The sequence below is a fragment of the Drosophila rhopaloa genome, unplaced genomic scaffold (genome assembly GCF_018152115.1).
Source record: "Drosophila rhopaloa isolate 14029-0021.01 unplaced genomic scaffold, ASM1815211v1 contig_190, whole genome shotgun sequence".
Classification (NCBI taxonomy): Eukaryota; Metazoa; Arthropoda; class Insecta; order Diptera; family Drosophilidae; genus Drosophila; species Drosophila rhopaloa.
The window spans coordinates 2,491,700-2,512,680 of NW_025335073.1; the positions used below are offsets into that span (position 1 = coordinate 2,491,700).

The 20,981-nt window shown below is 38.1% G+C and overlaps 1 protein-coding gene across 1 annotated transcript in view; it reads right to left on the reverse strand.

The window, feature by feature from the left end:
• Positions 1-2,065: 2,065 nt before the first annotated feature.
• LOC123037629 (kinesin-like protein KIN-14E) overlaps positions 2,066-20,981 on the reverse strand; it is a 247,382-nt gene continuing 228,466 nt past the window's right edge. The window contains exons 4-5 of the mRNA XM_044459287.1: positions 9,618-9,916; positions 2,066-2,092 (exon numbers count right to left, since the gene is read on the reverse strand). Of these exons, the coding sequence (XP_044315222.1) occupies positions 2,066-2,092; positions 9,618-9,916 (326 nt within the window). The remainder of the gene's footprint in view (positions 2,093-9,617; positions 9,917-20,981) is intronic.

Genomic DNA, 20,981 nt, shown 5'->3' on the forward strand with positions numbered 1-20,981 from the left:
CAGGCAATTACACAAACAATAAATGATTGTGACAGTTGCCAAACTCAGAAATACGATAGGAAACCAAATAAGATAATATACAGTCTGACAGAGACACCAGAGAGACCCATAGAAATAGTACATATAGACTTGTATTGTGTGAACAAGAAAAATGTACTAACCATAATAGACAAATTCTCGAGGTACGCTTGGAGATTAACGATTCCAGCGAAGGAAAGCGTAAATATAGTAAAGGCAATAAAAAGTTTCATGGCCTTATTCGGAGTACCCAAAAAGATAGTTTGCGATCAGGGAGTAGAATTCTCGTCCAACCTCTTCAAAGATTTTTGTAGGCAGTACGAGTTAGAACTGCACACAACGTGTTTTCAGCAGTCGTCGAGTAATTCAACGGTTGTAGGAGGGCACGATAAACGAAACTAAGAAAACAAATAAATTGGATATCAGGCATGAGGAAGTACTGGACGAAGCGTTTATAACTTATAATAACGCCATTCATTCAGCTACCAAGCTAACACCACAGGAATTATTTACTGGGAGAACACATAATTGTTTAAATAACGTGTCTTTTAACAATGAACACGATTATTTACAAAAGATCAATGCGTTTCAGGCAGAATTATATCCAAAAACCAATGAAAGAACAACAGAAATCCAAGAGAATAGAAACAGTAAATACAGGTAGAAAAGAACCAAGTCCGGTACAGGCAGGAGATACGATATTTAGGAAGGAAAACAGGTGGGATAAGCTTATACCTCGGTTCTCAAAACACAAGGTGTTGAATGACAATGGCCTGACACTAATGTCAACCAGACCACAGAAGATTCACAAGGAGAAAATCAGAAGATTAACCAAACCAAGCGAATAAATAATTACAGGTGGCCAAGGACCATGGCTGCGGAAAGGAGCTTTGAGATCCGGCCTTTGAAAGGAGACTAGCCGTTGGCACAAATCAACTTAGGCCCGGCGAAGATAATACAGACGCACAAGACATTTATACACATAGTAAGACTACAGGAATACCAAGGAGCAATAGAGGGCATAGAGCAAACGCTCAGAGACATAGTTGAAGATACAGAAACGAAGCATCTGGTGAGAGCACTTCAGAACAAATTACAAATGCTGAAGACAAGGCTGGAAGCTATATGTCCAAAGAGTAGGAAAACGACAGGATTGATAAACGGATTAGGTTCAGTCGTCAAATCGATAACTGGAAATATAGATGCAGAAGATGCAGAAAGCCTAGAAGCATCGCTCCGTTATGGTCGGTAGTTCAGTCTGAGGGGGGAGGAGTTACCGCCTCAGCAGTTACCCACGGCGGTTCCCCACCGAAACCCCCACGGCAGCCTAACATCTAGCAGCCAAAGTACCGCCTCAACAAATACCCTCCGCGGTACCCCACCGAATTCCCACGGCAGCGAAACGTCTAGTAACCAAATACCCCGTTGGCAATAAAGTTGCCAACCAAATACAAACATCGGGACCACTTCGGATCTAAACCCCACATATGCATCCGCTCCAATTTCAATTCCCTTCCGCTATGTCAGTATAATTTCAGGCGAACATTTAAGCATTGAAAGACGAATAATTAAATAAAGAATTCAGTTTGAAATATATTGTCAAAGAAACCAAAAAAAAAAGCTCCCCGAACCAAATTGGAACACCTTTCCTTTAGTTAACTGGCGCTTAACAGCATAAACTTGAGTTAACTCAATTCCTACTCGACAATCATATCGACGTAATGCTGCTTTCAGAAACACACCTTACAAAGAAATACAATTTTCAACTTCGATGGTAAAACACATGGCGGGACTGAAATTCTAATCAGAAACCGTATTTATAACATTAAAGTTAGCAAATATCTGCCAACATAAACATAGTACCCGACTCACATCAAGTGGGAGGGGGCAAGTAGGATGTTTGTTACAATTAAATAAACAGAGCATTCAGAAAATATCAAAAAATACAGTTCCTTATATTGCGAACATAAAACTCGAAATGGATCATGTACCTCAAAATTCGTCTTACAAATATCGAGAACAATAGGTCGAAAGTGACGAGTAGACCTTACAGGGATGGAGAACCGTATTTGACCTAGTAGGAAGCTTGAATTTACAAGTTCAGTTATTAATTTGTGAAGGAACATGACAGCATTGCATGTTCAATAGAGACAGTTTATTGACGTGAGATGGTAGGTTACGATGTGTTTCCCAGTTTAAACCACGTAAAGCAAACAAAAGGAACTCTTTCTGTACCGATTCGATAAGGTCCTGATAATTGGTATATTGAGGAGACCAAACACACGAGCATTATTCAAGAATTGGACGAACCAAGGAAATGTATAAGTGTTTCGTGGTATAGGGATCCTCAAATTTCTTAGATCAACGTTTAACAAAGGCAAAAACTGCTTTAGCTTTACCAACTAAGTTGTGGTTGAATAACACTCCAAGATCTGTTACGGAATTTATGCGTTCAAGATCATTCGACCCAATAGAATATGGCGTGAGGAGAAGCCTCCTTTGATAAAAGCACATAACTTTACATTTCGAGTTGTTTAAAAACAGCAAATTCTGGATGCACCAAGAATGAAGGTTGTTCAGATCAGCTTGCAAGAGTTCATGGGAATTGGGGTTCGATAATGGCAAAAAAAAATATTTACGTCGTCAGCATACATCATAACATGAGAAGAGAGAAAGTTCCAAACAGTAGGGGTCCTAGGTGTCTCCCTTGCGGAACACCAGAGTTCACGTGAACAAAGTTTGAGATTGTGCTTTTAAAAGCTACTCTCTGAGTCCGGTTCGAAAGGTATGTTGAAATTATTATTAAAAACTACCTACAGGCCACATCAATAAATATACAAATAAACACTGGAAACCAACTTACACTAGCCGCCGTATACTGCTCCCCTCGCTTCACTATAGCTAATTGTGATTGGCATTGTAGTCTCCAACTGCTATGAAGTGGTCTCCCCTTTGCCTTGAATATAAAGTCATGCTGTGTAGCTCGGTACTAAAACCTTTATGAATGTACGGCTCCCAGTTATGGGGGAATGCCAGCAATAGCAATATTGACATACTCCAGAGAGCTCAGTCGAAGATCTTGAGAACAATCACCGGGGCATCGTGGTACGTTCGGAACGAAAACATACATCGCGACTTAAAAATTCTACCAGTCAAAGAAGTGATCGCAGAACAGAAGGAAAAGTACTTTACTTTATCTATCGTATCAGTATATGTCTGATGCGAAGTTGGTAAAATTGATCTGGTTGGAATCGATTGGAGCCTTAGTTGAAAGAAAAAGCGGACCCAGGTTTTATCTCGGAGTCAGTCAGACAGGCCGCAATCCGATGGCCCACCACAGTCCAACCGACCATGGAGCGCACCCGTAGCACGATTCGCGAGAAAATAGACGCGAGAAATAAAAGTATAGACACAATTTTGGGGGAAAAAAGTGAGATCAATTTTGTGCTAATGAAATTTAGGAAAAGGTATATTATAGTCAGAACATAATACTCTGAAAGGGTCATGCAAGGCATAGTAAGGTCTACAATGATTTAATATTAGGGGAATATAATTTCTAGTTAATCTACTTGGCACAGAAAAGTTTAGCCGACTTAACAAGTCGGGGCAGTCAATATCACCATGTATAAGGTTATAAATAAAGATAGTACCAAGCATCGTTCTACGGTTGGCTAGGGATGGTAAATTAATCAAAAAAAGTCTACTAGAATAAGAAGATAAGATAAGATTTGCATCCCAGTTTAGGCGCCGTAAAGCAAAAAGAAGGAAGTTTTTTGTACAGATTCGGATGGATTCGGACGGACTAGCGAAATAAATAAAGTTTTAGTCAAATAAGGATCATCGAATTCTTTTGACCACCTTTTAATAAATCCAAGCATTCCTCTGGCTTTATTAACCATGGACGAAATGTGATTAGAAAATTTTAGTTTAGGGTCCAAGAGAACGCCAAGATCGTTTACAAGAGTTATTCTATCCAAAGAGCTGCCACTTAACGTGTAAGTCGCGTATATCGGATTGGCCCGATAAAAAGTCATCAGCTTGCACTTGGAGCCGTTTAAATTTAGTAAATTATCTCGCCACCAGTTTTGAAAATTATCTAGATCGGATTGCAAGTTTAAATGGCAGGAAATGTCCTTATACTGCAGGCACAACTTAACATCATCTGCGTACATAAGTACGCGAGAATGACTTATAATTGAGGGAAGATCGTTAATAAATAATGTAAAAAGTAACGGACCCAGATGGCTCCCTTGTGGGACACCGGAGGTAAGACGGAGAATTTCAGAAATTAAATTTTTAAAAAGGACCCTTTGTGACCTGCCATTTAGATAACTTGAAATCCATTTAAGCAGATCAACTGGAAAACCTAAAAGGTCAAGTTTTTGAATGAGAAGTAAGTGGTTTACAAAGTGAAATGCTTTACTAAAGTCAGTGTAAATGACGTCCGTTTGAAAACTACTATTGAAGCCTTTTATCCCAAATGAAGTGAGCTCTAGAAGATTTGTGATTGTGGATCTACGTTTTATAAATCCGTGTTGACACGGATAAATGATTGATCTGCAAAGGTGCTGCAAATGAGGAGTAATAATTTTTTCAAAAAGCTTAGGAATAGCTGACAACTTAGAAATACCTCTGTAGTTACTGGCTTCTAACTTGTTACCTTTTTTGAAAAGAGGAATAACAAATGATTCCTTCCAAATATTTGGGAATTGGGAGGTTTCTAGAGATAAGGTAAACAACTTGTGAAGAGGTTTGCACAGGGCCTTAGCGCAATACCTAAGCACGCACCCAGGAATACCATCGGGCCCTGGCGAATAAACAGGCTTAATACGAAGAAGTTCCAAAAGAAGAGAGCTTTCTGTTAAAGTGGGACAGAATATGAAGTTTGACTTGGACATGGTGTAAGAATAAGGCTGTGATGAATAATCTAAAGTAGAGTAAGTCGTTTGAAAAAATTGGGCAAATAAATCGGCTATTGCCTGATCTGTGGTTGCCGTCATGTTTTCGAACGACAGCGAGGAAGGAAAAGAATTAGATTTACGCTTGGTGTTAACAAAATTATAAAACTGTTTCGGGTCCTGAGAGAACTGGACCTTACAACGGTTTAAGTAACTATTATAACACTGAGCATTAAGCACGGTAAATCTCGACCGAGCACTTAAATATCTAGTAAAAACAGATTGAGAACCGGTATTTTTATATTTCCTAAAAAGTCTGGACTTTACATTTCTTAAGTGTGTCAACTCTTTGCTAAACCAAGGTGATTTATTGGAAGTTGACGGATAGTACCACGGAACACAGGAATTAAAAAATGAGTTTATTGCAGTGTAAAAAACATTAACTGCATCGGACAAATTAATGCATAAGTAAAGATCAGACCAATTAAAGCCAGAAATAAAATTATTTAGCCTCAGAAAGTCTGCCTTGCGAAAACAATGCATTCGTTTGGATGATTTTTCTGATTTTTCTTCTATAACTCTACCCGTATCAAATGAAAGTTCGATTGTAGGGTGATATGGATCTTCAGGTTGCGTGAGTGGTGCTACTCTAGACAGAGACTCACCTTCAGGATTTGATACAAAACAAAAATCAAGTAGGCGACCTAATGAATTTCGAACATGGTTTACTTGAGATAATACTATAGGTAGCATTCGATCCATCCTCAGTGGACCAAGTAACTCCAGGTATATTAAAATCACCTAGAACTACCAACTGATCCCTATCGGAAAGCTTATTTGCAACGGACTTAATAACGGAAAGGTGATTTAAATAATCAGGAAGTTCAGACAACGGCGGAATATATGAGCAAGTTATGTATATAAAGTTACCAGGAATCGATAACTTTACACAAATAAATTCAATGGTATTGAATTCATCAAAAAACAAGAAAGAAAAGCTAACTTCGGGCGGAGCCGAAGTTGATATACCCTTGCAGAATATTCTGTAAATTATATTCTCCAAAATTATTCATATGATGCAATCTTAATACTCATAAAAAATCCCAACTTCCTAACTTTAAAAACACCAAAGTTATGGCATTTCCAATCGTTCAGTTATATGGCAGCTATAGGATATAGTCGGCCGATCCTTATGAAATTTGATAGGTTGGATTGATTGGTTAAAAATAGAACCCATAGAAAATCCCAACTTCCTAACTTAACAAAAACCAAAGTTGTGGCATTTCCGATCAATCAGTTATATGGTGGCTATAGGATATAGTCGGCCGATCCTTATGAAATTTGGTAGGTCGGATTAATTGGCCAAATATAAAACCCATATAAAATTCCAACTTCCTAACTTAACAAACAGCAGAGTTATGGCATTTCCGATCAATCAGTTATATGGCAGCTATAGGATATAGTCGGCCGATCCCGGCCGTTCCGACTTATATACTGCGTGCAAAGGAAAGAAGGGTGTGTGCAAAGTTTCAATTCGATATCTTTAAAACTGAGAGACTAGTTCGCGTAGAAACAGACAGACGGACAGACAGACGGACAGACGGACAGACGGACAGACGGACAGACGGACAGACGGACAGACGGACAGACGGACATGGCTATATCAACTCAGGAGGTGATCCTGATCAAGAATATATATACTTTATAGGGTCGGAGATGTCTCCTTCACTGCGTTGCACACTTTTGACCAAAATTATAATACCCTCTGCAAGGGTATAATAACTCCTCAGACGGGAGGTTTGAATCAACTCCTATTAAGACTCCACTTCCCCGTCTAGAGGGACGGTCATACCTATATATGGTGTACTTACCTGGAAAAACTTCGGAGCTAAAGATCTCCGGCTTTAACCAGGTTTCTGTAAACACAATAATATGAGATGCAAAGGAAAGGCTATCGGAATACAATTTAGTTAGTTTAGTTTGCTACGCAAACCTCTTGCATTCTGATAGGAAAGAAGGAGGTAAGAAGTTAGTTTTTTGAAATTAATACACTGGTTTGGCCTCGACTATGAAGTTTTTTTTTTCCAGCCCCTTCTTCTTTATCTTAGCCGCGTACTCTTTTACAAACATATTATCCGGCCAAAAGTCGCCCGAGTATATGGCTTCAAAAAGCTCGTTAGGGACAGTTATCTTTTTTTTTTTTTTTTTTGTTTTCGCGCGGAGTCCCACGGTCCACTTACCCGTCCAACCGACCGAGGGGCCCAGCCGTGTATCGTACGGCACGATTCGCGAGATGATAGACGCAAGATAAGAGAATATAGGTAAAAGTCCCGGAAAAAAGTAATAGTAAGATCAATTTTGAGCCAATGAAGCCAGTATTAATCGTTTTAGGAGAGAGTCAAGATTTGAGATTATAGGAAAAAGTCTATTATAGTCAGAACATAATACTCTAAAAGGCTCATGCAAGGCATAGTTAGATCTACAATGATTTAAAAATAGGCGAAAATAATTTCTAGTTAATCTACTTGGCACAGAAAAGTTAACCTGACGTACCAAGTCGGGGTTGTCAATCTTACCATGAATAAGGTTATAAATAAAGACAGTACCAAATATCGTTCTAAGGTTAGCTAGGGAGGGTAAATTAATTGGCACTAATCCACTAGAATAAGAAGGTAAGATAAGATTTGCATGCCAGCTTTGGCGGCGTTAAGCAAAAAGAAGAAAGTTTTTTTGTACAGATTCAATACGACCAATATGTATTCCGTATTGTAGACTCCAGACAGGAGAACCGTACTCCACAATCGGATGAACCAGGGGAATAAATAAAGTCTTAGTGACTTAAGGATCATCGAATTCTTTTGACCATTTTTTTATATAATACCCAGCACCCTTCTGGCTTTATTAACCATGGACAAACTATGTTTTTAGTCCAAAAGGACGCCAAGATAGTTTACAGAAGTTATTCTATCCAAAGACCTGCCCTTAGCATGAAAGTCGCGTTTTTCAAATTGACCCGATTAACTGCTCCTTTTCAATTTACTTTCATGTAACTCCGTCGTGGCTATTTCTTTATATGTTAACGCACAATTGTTTTAATTGTCCTTGTATTTTACATCACCGTCAAACCCCCAATAATTTGTAGGGAATTACAAATTAAATATTGTTTATTTTATTTCGGTTATTTTACAAGGTTTCAAATTAAACAATTAAAGATCAATATTCGGTTTTTACGACTTTCACACTATGGATACTTCGACCTCCTTTGTCAATTGTTCGGCATCAACTAAACTTGGTGCAATATCGTGGCGCGAAATTCGGGTGGAAGAGTTTGATGGACATATAGATTACATTCATGAAAAAGGAGGGAGAGTGGTTTGCGATGATGATGATGAAATTCTACGCCTCGTTGTGAAATCTAGTATATCAATATATCCCCATCCCACATTTATATAATTCATTTTGATTTTTCCAATTTAGATGATTATGTGATTAAATACAATGAATACGCCAAACCACCTTTTTTTGAGGTGCCGCCGGATTAATATTTTTGGATGCAAATTTTCACTTATATTGTTTAAATGTTGTTTGTATTGTTTCATGTGATAACATGGAAAAACAAAAATTCGTATGGCCAATAAACATTCCTAAAAAATTACAGAATTTTCTGTGAATTAATGCATGCAGACAAACCAAGTTTTTTTTACGTTAAAAACCTTTTTTTAATAACTTTTGAAAGGATTATCGGAATAATAGTGATGTATCATTCGACTCCTATTTTTAACAAAAATGCAACCAGGCTAACTGCACATTTTAGGCCACCGGTTTCAACAGCTCCCGTTTTCGAAATTTCTATATTTCGGACTTTCGCACTTCTAAGCCAATTGATTCCCTTTAAGTTTTGGTATGCAATCCCTAGGTTAAAACGGTACCTTTTGATCTATATATTAGAAGTCGACGATTTTATCATTGAAACAATCGGAAAAACAAATAAATATAAATAAAAAAAATCACCAATGAAACAAGAAAGGAAAGCTATCTTCGGGCGGAGCCAAAGTTAATATACCCTTGCAGAATATTCTGTAAATTATATTCTCCAAAATTATTCAAATTATGCATTCTTAATATTCATAAAAAATCCCAACTTCCTAACTTAACAAACACCAAAGTTATGGCATTTCCGATCAATCAGTTATATGGCAGCTATAGGATATAGTCGACCGGTCCCAACTTTCTAACTTTAAAAATACCAAAGTTATGGAATTTCCGATCGTTCAGTTATATGACAGCTATAGGATATAGTCGTCCGATCCGGCTCGTTCCGACTTATATATGCAATAGAAGACAACTTTTGGGAAAGTTTCAAGCAGATATCTTTAAAACTGAGGGACTAGTTTGCGTAGAAACGGACAGACGGACGGACAGACGGACAGACGGACGGACAGACGGACAGACGGACGGACAGACGGACATGGCTAGATCGACTCTCCTGGTGATGCTGATCAAAAATATATATACTTTATAGGGTCGGAAAGGTCTCTTCACTGCGTTGAAAACTTTTGACTGAAATTATAATACCCTCTGCAAGGGTATTAAAATATATATTTGGAAATCTACACATTTGATTTTAAATAATCTTAACGTTACTTAAATAAATTGAAAGGATATTTTAAAATTTTTAATAAACACCGAAACAGTACTTACATTTTCTGCAAATCTTGCGTATTTACCCTCTTCAGACAAAAAATCACTTGAGCATCTTTTTAAATGAGCAATCAGGTACTTTCGAATAGACTTTATCGACGGCAAGATAACACTACATACAAGGGATAAAAGTGCCCAGTTTTTTAAATTTACTCTTGAGTTTGCGTCTGGATGATCCGTAGTTTGCTTAATTAATTGAAGATAAAGTTCATTTAATAAAGATTCCTTTTTCATACATTTTTCCATTATGGATTGAACAATCCGAACATGTTCATCTTCTGCACGTTTTATGGTTTCGCCTGTCAAGACAGAAATAAAAAACAAATATTGTACATTACCAATAAAACTTAAATGCTTTACGTGCAAAATAACCAGAAGTACTATATGTAGTTATTCATTATACCCTTTACTAGAAAAGTAAAAGGGTAAATTGTATTCGTTGAAAAGTAGATGTAATAGTTTCCGACCATATTGGTAGATAAATCTATTTGAGCAGTTACTATTCATTGAAGTTATTGATTAAACTCGAGGTCACACGTTAATTATATTTCACAGTGGGAAGTGAACCCGACTGTGATAGGACTAGCTAGTTATGTCTGCACGTCACCTCAGACTCATTGGCTATCTACGGGGATGAAAGCAGAGCGTCAGAAACTCCTCTATGTTAGGAACAGAGAAGGTTTGCAATTGGAAGTTGCCAAACTTCATTAGTTTTAGTTACATAGATGGAGTTCTGTCGGTAAAGCTTCGTGTATAGTCTGTTGAAAACGATCCTCCTTCTGATATAAAGACGTCGAAGCACCAGAAGGAACAGCAAACCCTTTTAAAATTGAATGCACTACTAAAATACTCTACCGGACCTTAAATTAGATACCCGTTACTCAGCAAACCAATTTCAAAATTAATATGCTCCACTTGGTTTCGTATTTCGAAAATTTTAGGATTCCCTCTTTCCACTTTCTTAACTATATAAATTAACTATATAAATTAAAAGATGACGTCAAAATTAACACATAAGTAATGTTTCGATTTAGAAAATTTTTATGGATAGATATTGATATTTTCATATTCCTCCCAGATGTTGCCGTTCATACAGACGGACGGACTAGATTTTTGATCCTGATCAAGAATAAATATACTTTGTAGGGACATAATGGCTTCCTTCGACCATTCACTTTCCAACGAATACTACATTCCCTTTTACTCTTGTGCAACGTTTATAAAAAAACCAATAGTTTTAAAAGAGTCTACTTTAGACTCTACAACTAAATTACTATATTTCATAGTTTTATCGTTTTCAAGCCGTATATTCTTATATTATCGCTAGCTTTTTTTATGTCAGCCGCACGATTCGCTCGAAAAAATACGCGAGATAAAAAAATATAGGTAAAAGTCCTGGGAAAAAAGTAATATCAATTTTGTGCTAATGAAGTCAGTATTAATTGTTTTAGGAGCGGCAGAGAGACAATATTTGAGATTATAGGAAAAATTCTATTATAGTCAGAACATAATATGCTTATGCGAGGCATAGTTAGATCTACAATGATTTAATATTAATATTAATATTAAGAGAATATAAATTATAGTTAATCTACTTGGCTCAGAAAAGTTTAGCCGTCTTACCAAGTCGGGGCTGTCACCATGAATAAGAGTGTAAATGAAGACATTACCAAGCATCGTTCTACGGTTGGCTAGGGAGGGTAGATGAATCAACAGAAGTCTACTAGAATAAGAAGGTAAGTTAAGATTTGCATCCCAGTTTAGGAGCCGTAAAGCAAAAAGAAGGAAGTTTTTTTGTACAGATACAATACGACCAATATGTATTCCGTATTGTAGACTCCAGACAGGAGAACCGTACTCCAGAATCGGATGGACTTAAGAAACAAATAAAGTTTAAGAGACATAAGGATCATCGAATTCTTTTGACCACCTTTTAATAAAACCGAGCACTCATCTGGCTTTATTAACCATGGACGAAATGTGATTAGAAAATTTTAGTTTACGATCCAAAAGAACGCCAAGATCGTTTACAAGAGTTATTCTTTCTAAAGAGCTGCCACTAAACGTGTTAGACGCGTGTATCGGATTGACTCGATAAAAAGTCATCAGCTTGCACTTAGAACCGTTTAAATTTAGTACATTATCTCACTATCTATAATGAATTTTGAACATGGTTTACTTGAGATAAGGATATGTCAAGGATGCTGTGTAATGCTGTCATGCTGTGCTATAGGTAGTAAGACATTCGATCCATCCTCAGTGGACCAAGTAACTCTATGTAAATTATAATCACCTAGAACTACTAACTGATCTCTATCGGAAAGCTTTTTTTCAACAGACTTAATAATGGAAAGGTGATTTAAATAATCAGGAAGTTCAGACAACGGCGGAGCTAAAGATCTCCATGTTTCTGTGAACACGATAATATGAGATGCAAAGGAAAGGCTATCAGAATACAATTTAGTTAGCTTGCTGCGCAAGCCTCCGCATTCTGATAGGAAAGAAGGATGTTAGAAGTTAGTTTTTTGAAAATAGTGCAAGGGTTTGAACTCGACTAGGAAGTCTTACTTCCTTGGGCCTCTTCATTTTTATCATAGCTTCGAACTTTTTAAGAACCATAAGCTGTCTTGGGACAGTTATCTCGAAGGATAAAATGTATAAGAAAACTTAAACTTTTCTATCTTTATACTATTACTATCGGCTTTAGTTTTGTCTTTTATATTATATATGACAATACATCCGAAGATGTTTGATCAGGAGAAAGCCGCGAAACGAAAATTTGTTTCTTTAGTGGAACCACTGAAAGGGATTTTGGTGGAGCAGACATTGTTTCTGCAAAACCAACTTGAGCCGACTGTCCGGATTCAGTAGTGCCTTGTGGCAGTGTAGCTACATATTCAGGGTGGACAAATCGGAATTCTTAGAAGTCCCTGGTTGCATGCATTCTTATACGGGTTGTTCGAATACCGAATCTTTATTAGCTGCTGATCTTAGCATCATTTGAGGGTTGGCTGCAATCAGCTGCTAACCCGCATCTAAGCATCTGTTTGCGCTTAGGGGAATCTTCGAATAGCGTTCGGCTTTTAAACTGCGAATCCAGCGCAGAGAGGAGATCATCAGCTCGTGCAAAAACGATCTCTAGCAACAACGAAACAGCAAATCAGCCCCTTTAAGCCGCATTTAGTTGGGCGCATGAACGATTTCATCCCACAACAGAACTGCAAATTGAGACCCTTTGAAAGGTCATCACTTGTCTGGCCATTAAAACCGGCGCACTTAGTGCTCACCATGTTTTCACACAGCCAGAAAGTCATGTTAAACTGCATTTTTTCAGAAACAGACCAAGGCTTAATGATTCGTGCCATTGACCAATTTATAATTAATAGAGTTTCTTCCTTCCAGCTGACCATTGGTTAAAGAACGTATGTTTTTATCAAGATACCAATAAATAGCGCTTTACAAGTACATCGCTTAGAAGCCAACATCAGGGTGAGCCGTTCTATTCTCCCAAATAGGAAAATGTTTTAAAGCTATGGGATAAAACTGTAAAAATACTTAAATTGTGAAAATCATAAAACTTGCGTCCATACTTCACTGTCTCACTGAGATACACTCTTAATATTTATGTCGTCAACCTTATTAAAATTTTCGTTCAGTTGTTACGGCCAGCAATCGATCACTTCTTCTATTTCGACCATTCTGGGTTTCAGATAAATATGTCAATTAGGCGATATTTTATGCTTTATTTTGTTTTTAAAAATTTGTAAAAATACAAAAAACTTAAAGCTTTTCTTCTTTTTACTGGCACATTTCGTGACGAGAAGGTAATGTGTAAACAATCTAAATTAAAATGCACATGAAAACTTAAATAAATTTCTGGGGAGCGACCTAACGAAATGGAAAAACATACTTTTTTGTGCATAAAGCTATTATTATAATGTTAAGCTATTGCTATAATGTAAATCTATCATTATAATGTTATACCATGCGAAACATTTAATAATTAAATTCAACTAGAAAACAGGAAGAGCTGTTTATAGTAATAAACATATAAGTTAACACCAGCCAGCGCCCCCAGCGGCCGCACACCACATTAGCAGATATTCAAGTGGCTACAGCAATGTAGCTGCTAAGCCATAGCACATTGGGATGAAAAGTTTTTTTTTTGGCATCAAGTCCAAAATTATTGTGTGAAATTTTCATCATTTTTAAATCAAAAAACTATTTTTAAAATTAAATTTTTAAATTTTTGAAAATATTCGTCAAGGTATGTATAATATTGCTTAGAGTGCTTACAATAGAAATGCTTTTGTTTCTTGCTGTATTTAATTGTTTTATTGAAACATGTGTTATGTAGAAGTTAACCTATAAATATTTGTGTTTCGTGGAGGAGAACTAGCAAGAGTACTCGATAAAAGTGCAAATGTGGAAATAATTGTTATTGTATATAATAACTTTTGCGCATACTTGCGCCATTTCAATAGATTCGAAACAACTCAAGATTTGTAAGGGCGAAGTCTGGAAGTGTGGCTGAAGAATAATCGCAACTTGGTCGATACCCTGTTAAAGCAGTAATTGATATTCCGCATTTCGAGCTCGACAAAATTTAGATTTCGAGTTAAATACAGATGATAAGTAAAATACAATAATATAACACGTAAACATTTTTTAAATATGGGATTGGGACGGTTGACTGGGCCTGGTCAAAACTAAAAAATGAATAAAAATCAAAACTTTACTATATTATGTACAAAAAAATTTAAGTCCGTATCGTTAAAATTACCCTTGTGGACGGGGATGGTTCATAGTCTTACTATTTCGGAAAACGTATCTTTAAAATTAGAGTTTATGCCAAAAAAAATACAATTTATCCCAATGTGCATTGGACCGGCGCAATAGCAGCAGCGGTAGCGAGGGAATAACAGCGGCAGAAGAAGCGGCAGCAACGGAAAGGCAGCGGTGTGAGAACGACAGCGGCAGCGCAGAATCGCAGCGGCACCAGATTCCCAACAAAAGATTAGGAGTAACGCCGATTCAGCGCTCAACTATTATAGGTTAGAACTCAAGAGAGTCTTGCATTACACTACGCCGACAAGCTGAACGCCACTACTCTAAAAAAATACGAATTAAATTAAATGACCCAAGGGAATAGATCATTTTGGTACTTCTACTTGCAATTTAATAACTCAGTTTCGCTTATAATAAATCGCTTAAAAAATATACTACTACTATTTGTTGCTTTTATACAGGGTCTTGCGCTGAAGCCTCTGGGTTGATAGTTATTCTAAAAAAACTAGTAATAACAAAAGTTTGAACGATCAAATGTTGGTTGGCCAACGAACTCAATCAATTTCACAAGAACTACAAAAAGTTGGTTTCAATTTAAGGAAATTGATTGAATGAAGAATTACTTCAAGCTGACAAAGCCGAGGTAGATTCAGGAGCGAGTAGCGTGGTAGCAGGTTAGAAAAAGACATAGAGCAATTAAATAATTTTTTAGAAAGACATTAGAAGATATAAGAGGAGATAAATGGAAATCCATTGAGATTAGTATTAAAAAAATCATCACTGATAGGAGGTATGATGAAGTACTAGAAAAGCTATAATTTGATATGTTGACGATCACAAAAAACTTGAAGAAATAAACCTGGAAAGTGTGCTAACTAAGGTAGAAGTGACAAATCAAAAATTTGACGATTGGGACCCATTTCACGAGTTGTTCAATAAACTCATTCATTTAAGAGAGGATCTAAGTCCTGCCTTTAAATTAAATTATCTCAATATTTCCCTTAAGAGAGATGCAAGAAATGTAGTTTCTCACTTATTATTGGGGTCTGGGGATAATTATGGGGCCGCCTGGGAACCAAGCTGTAAAAAAAAGAAACGGAGCTTCAAAACTTAAATGTTGACTCAGTAATGCAATTAAGAATGACACTATAATTGAATCAATTCACATGATATTATCCTTGCACATATAATTATTAAAAAATGTAACAAAGAGGCTCTTCAGTTATATAAAATCCATATAAAGAAAACTTAAGAAATTCAAATATTATCTGACGTTACTGAAGATAGCTCAATTCAGGATGAAAAGGTTGTTAAAAAAATACATTTTGTAACAGTTCAAAAGAATTGTTCACTAACAGTTGTCACATTTGCGAAAGTGTGGGATACACAATATTTTTTTGTAACAAACTTACAGCTTTAAGTCCATCAGAAACCCATCAGAAACAGTATTTCTCTAGTAAATTTCTCAGGTAACGCTGTCGAGTTTTTTTTTTATTTATTATGTTTAGAGCAACAAATATGTCGACGTTTCGGGCGAAATCGGGGTATTTAACTTTCAAGTGCCTTAAAAAAATAAAAAAAATAAAAACTCTACAGCGTTACCTGAGGAATCTTGCCCTTTAACTAATGCAATTTGATTTTTTCAAATCAGATGATTCTGTGACCAGTTATAGTGTACACCGCAAAACGTGTTTTCTTCGAGGTGTCGCCGGGTATTGCCTGTATCTCACTCAATTTTTAATATTTTTGGATGAAAAGAAAAAAGAAAAGAACATCAAAATTTATTTCCCAAAGAATTTAGGGAGCACCAAAACAACAATTTGTTAACCTTCAGGAGTAAAAAACAAAAAACACTTCCATGATAATTTAGACTAAGACATTTAAACCATTTAATTATAAGTATTTCATGTACGTTTGACATGTTTTTTACAGAGAATAAGATTGCAGGAAACAGCAAACAGCAGATCCAAAATAACACTTAGCTGCTCTACTCAACACACGAATCGCCCCACAAGCTCAACGACGTCATTGGGAGAGGTAATGCAATAGATGGGGATATCCACGCGACGACGGCAGTACTTTACAAGGCAATAAATGTTGCAGATCATGTCAACGAGTTGATGAAAGCATGCCAGTCGTTTTAATGCATATAACAACTACGGGCTATGAGTTGTCGCTAAAATATGTTCACGACTTCAGCGTGAATAACCCATAAAAATTATCGAGGCACCAATATATCTCGTTTGGAAGAAAGCACCGCAGAGGAGCCCAAAGGACACTTACGGCGTGCGAGCACCATTTTGTCAGCAATATTTAAGTTCCTTGGACAAAATGCCGATAAAGTTCGAACTGGTTAGAAAGGTGCCATAGAAAACAGAAATGCTTCATTTCCACCAGACGATTCCACATTCATAATGCTCATGCCCAAGATGCTCATTGCTGTTTCACTCACATTCACAGAGGTGACCTGCATTCCTATTCAGACAATAAGGCTAAATACAAGCTGTAACTTAATTGCTTGCCTTCCTCGCATACGCACTCGTGCTGCTCCAGCACAAGAAGACAGCACCTTGGAAGCCGGTCGACGAGGATGACGGATGACAACCTTTTTTAGCCGGTCTTCTAAACACCTACTACGGTTCAAGAAGAACGCTCGTTCTAATTCCGAACACTGGTTACAGTAGATAAACTTGATCGCGCAGTCTAACCAATTTACGAGTGCTAAGTCCGTTTGTCATGTCTCTCAATCACAGATTTATTTTCGAGACTCACAACTTCCATCCAATAAACCTACCAAGTCGCCTGTTCGGTCATGCCGCAGCCTAAATAAATTCTTAAAGTTTCTAATCTTAACGTAAATTGAATTCTCGATGTTTGTTTCTGCCTTTTCTATTTGCCCTGAGTGCCATCTCTTTCAAATACTGTAATTGCTACTCCTTTTGAATTCCTTCGCCGATCGCTACCTGGCCCTTTGTCCACGGCAAGCATCTACTTAAGTTCAGTTTCGATTTTGTACTCGCTCGCTGAAGGCACGGTCGCAGATCACCTGCCCATTCTCTTCGTTTATACTTTCGCTGTTAAAAGGCACAGACAAATCGGTCCGCCTGCCCAACCAAATAATCTTAAACATAAACATTAAACTTTGTAATTAAGGCCTTGGTGTCATTTAGAATAAAATTACTGCATATTTAATTGAAATCTTGCACGGTTTTATTTTAATTGGGCACCATCAAAGGTTAGCGTTAGTGAAAAAGCTCACTGACCCAACATTTTGGTGACCCCGACGTGATCTAAAAACAATAAAAACTAAAGTGCAACTAAACAAATAAATTAATTTTCGTTCGTTTGATTGATCGCGCATATACATAACCTGCAAGTTCTATGTACATATGCAAGCACAAGCGGTAATACATAAACACCGCTAGAAACTCACATCGCACCCGCCCCGCGCATCATAGAGAACATTTTGGTTTCCTCTTTGTGCCTTCGTTCCCGCTTTGAAACGTTTTACAGCGGCGACCAAACGTTTTTGTTTGCCGCTATATTGCCGTTTATGTGCAAATAGACGCACATACATTCCGTTAGTTTTTCGGTGGTCAAGAGTTTTGGTACAGCACGCACTGCACAGTGGAATTTAATTATTTTGCGAGTGATAAAAGCTGAAAATAATAAAATAAATTTATTAAAATGTCAACCGAAACAACTTTAGCTGCTTCAGTTCAGGGAGTGAATCAGTACTTGAGCTGAATCAATGCTTTCTAAGGCGAAATCCTCTGAGAAGGCCTTGACTGTTGAGACGCTCCAGGCGATGAGGCCAGAGCCATCTCTGGATTTCCATTCTGTGCCGGCTAAAAGATATCATTTGCCTGAATTGAGATTGCCTGAATTTTCTGGTGGCTATACTGAATTTGTCAACTTTCAATCCATGTTCAAAGCTATCATCGACAATGACGTGCAGCTCACTAACATTGAGAAGCTGCGGCATTTAAAGTCTAGCCTGAAGGGTTCCGCCTTGGATACAGTGCGCTCAATAGAAATTTGTGACAGCAACTATGCTGTAGCCTTGGAGTTAATGAACATCCGTTTCAATAATAAGCGTCTAATTTTCCAATCCCATATAACTGCAATTTTGGGTCTCCCTAAAGTGGAAATGCGGTCCGCAGCGAAGCTGAGAGATATATCTGATAAAATAAATGCTAATCTACGTGCTCTTCAGTCAATGGGCTCGGTTGAGCAAATCTCAAATTGCATTCTGGTTTATGTTTTACTCCAAAAATTAGATAGCAAAACTCAGGTCAATTGGGAAGAATCTGCGGCTATTGATGAAATTCCTTCGATTGATCAATTTACTACATTTTTGTCCAAGCGTTGTCAAAAATTGGAAAATGTAGAGCATACTGCAGCATCGTACTCATATAGTTCACAATCAGGAGGAAGCTGCAACAAAAGCATTTTAATTGCCACTAACACTTTTGGAAATGGATGTGTTGTGTGCGACAACAGTGGCCATTCAATTTATAGCTGTGGTCAATTTGTCAGTGCAAGAGCGTATTCGAAAGGTGAAGAAATTAGCGGTCTGCCTTAATTGCTTAAAGAAGGGCCATCAAATGCGCAATTGTAAGTCAGGCTGCTGTCGAACTTGCAGGTCAAAGCATCACACCCTTTTGCACCTTGGCACTCACTCTTCGACCCAGGTCATGCGAGCTCCAGCTGTAGAACAAAGTACGCCAATTGCAATCACTTCAAGTCCTTCTACCTCTTTGCTGGCTCAGAATGTGGATTCTGACATTGTCTTTCTTGCTTGGATCCCATGCCGTGCGCTGCTAGACTCGGGATCTCAAGTCCACATTGTGTGCATAAAACGAAATCTACCGTATCAGTTGCAGGTCTTGGAGATGCTCGATTTGACTCTGAAGGAGTTTCCGTTTGCGTTAAGTTAAAGTCACACACTTCTGATTACTTCGCATGCCTATCTGCTCTTGTTGCTCCAGCGATTACAGGCAATCAACCCAGTTTGACCGTTAAACCCGATGGTTGGAAAATTCCCTCGAATATTCAGCTGGCCGATCCGGATTTCTATAGATCTCGGCGAATAGATCTCCTTATTGGAGCAAGCATGTTCTTTGAGCTATTATCTGTAGGGCAGATTAAGTTGGCTGCTGGGTTACCCCTATTGCAGAAAACAAGGCTTGGTTGGATCGTTACAGGAGGTGGATCTTCTACTCTCAAGGCAACTGCATTACACGGCCAAGCTGTGCACCGTGAATTGGTTGCTGCTGAAGTTCATATGGATGAATTAGTCCGTCGTCTTTGGGAAGTTGAGAGCTGTGGTAAAGGCGTGGTCACAGCCACCAAAGAAGAACTGGAGTGCGAAGCTCATTTTAAGACCAACTTTCGTCGTTTAGACTCTGGTGAATATTCCGTACGATTACCTGCGAAGAACACTCTAGCATTACTGGGTGAATCGTACAATCAAGCTTATCGTCGATTTCTCAATTTGGAGAGCAAGCTAGAGCGCAAGCCAGAAGTCAAGGTTCAGTATTCGGCATTCATTCGTGAATATTTGCATTTGAAGCACATGTCGGTCGTGCCCAGAAGCTCCTTGAGTCTTTGCAAATATTTTCTGCCCCACCACTGCGTTTTCAAAGAAGACAGCACCACGACTAAATTGCGAGTAGTTTTTGATGGGTCTGCCAAAACGTCAAGTGGACATTCGCTGAACGAGGTTCTCATGGCAGGGCCTACCATTCAACAGAAGCTGTTCAACACGCTGTTACAGTTTCGGACTTTCCCTGTTGCATTGACTGGTGACATCTGCAAGATGTATCGGTGTGTTCGCGTGGCTGAACCCGATAGCTATCTTCAATGTATTCTTTGGCGTGACTCACCGGACCAGGAGGTGCAGGTATTCAAGCTTGATACCGTGACCTATGGAACTAATCCTGCAGCCTTTTTATCCGTCCGCGCGATGCATCAACTGGCGAATGATGAGAAGAGCACATTTCCAATTGGTTCTAAAATCATTTTGCGGGACTTTTACGTCGATGATCTGATCACAGGAGGCCAATCAACACAGGAAGTCCTCGAAATCATGTCTCAAACAACAAACTTGCTTGCACGAGGTGGCTTTAAGCTCAGGAAATGGTGTTCGAACGAGCGCGATGTCCTTGATAAAGTTCCTGACTCGGAAAAACAAACATTCCTGAAGTTTGACGATGGCAGCGACTTTACCATTACACTGGGTCTTGCTTGGGATCCTGCAGCGGATGTCTTTCGTTTTTCTTTTTCTTACATACAGGTCTCTCCAAAGCCATGTAAACGGCTGGTGCTTTCCACAATTGCTCGCGTGTATGATCCGCTTGGTCTCATTGGTCCTGTGGTTGCCAAGGCCAAGATCTTCCTGCAACAAGTCTGGAGAGAGAAGTTGGAGTTGGGCTGAAGCTGTCATTTGACATTGGTCATACTCAGCAAATGAAGTTTCCTCGACGTGCGCTGCATACAAATGGTGCTATTGAGATCCACGGATTCTGTGACGCTAGCATCGAAGCATATGGAGGATGTATCTATCTCGTTTTA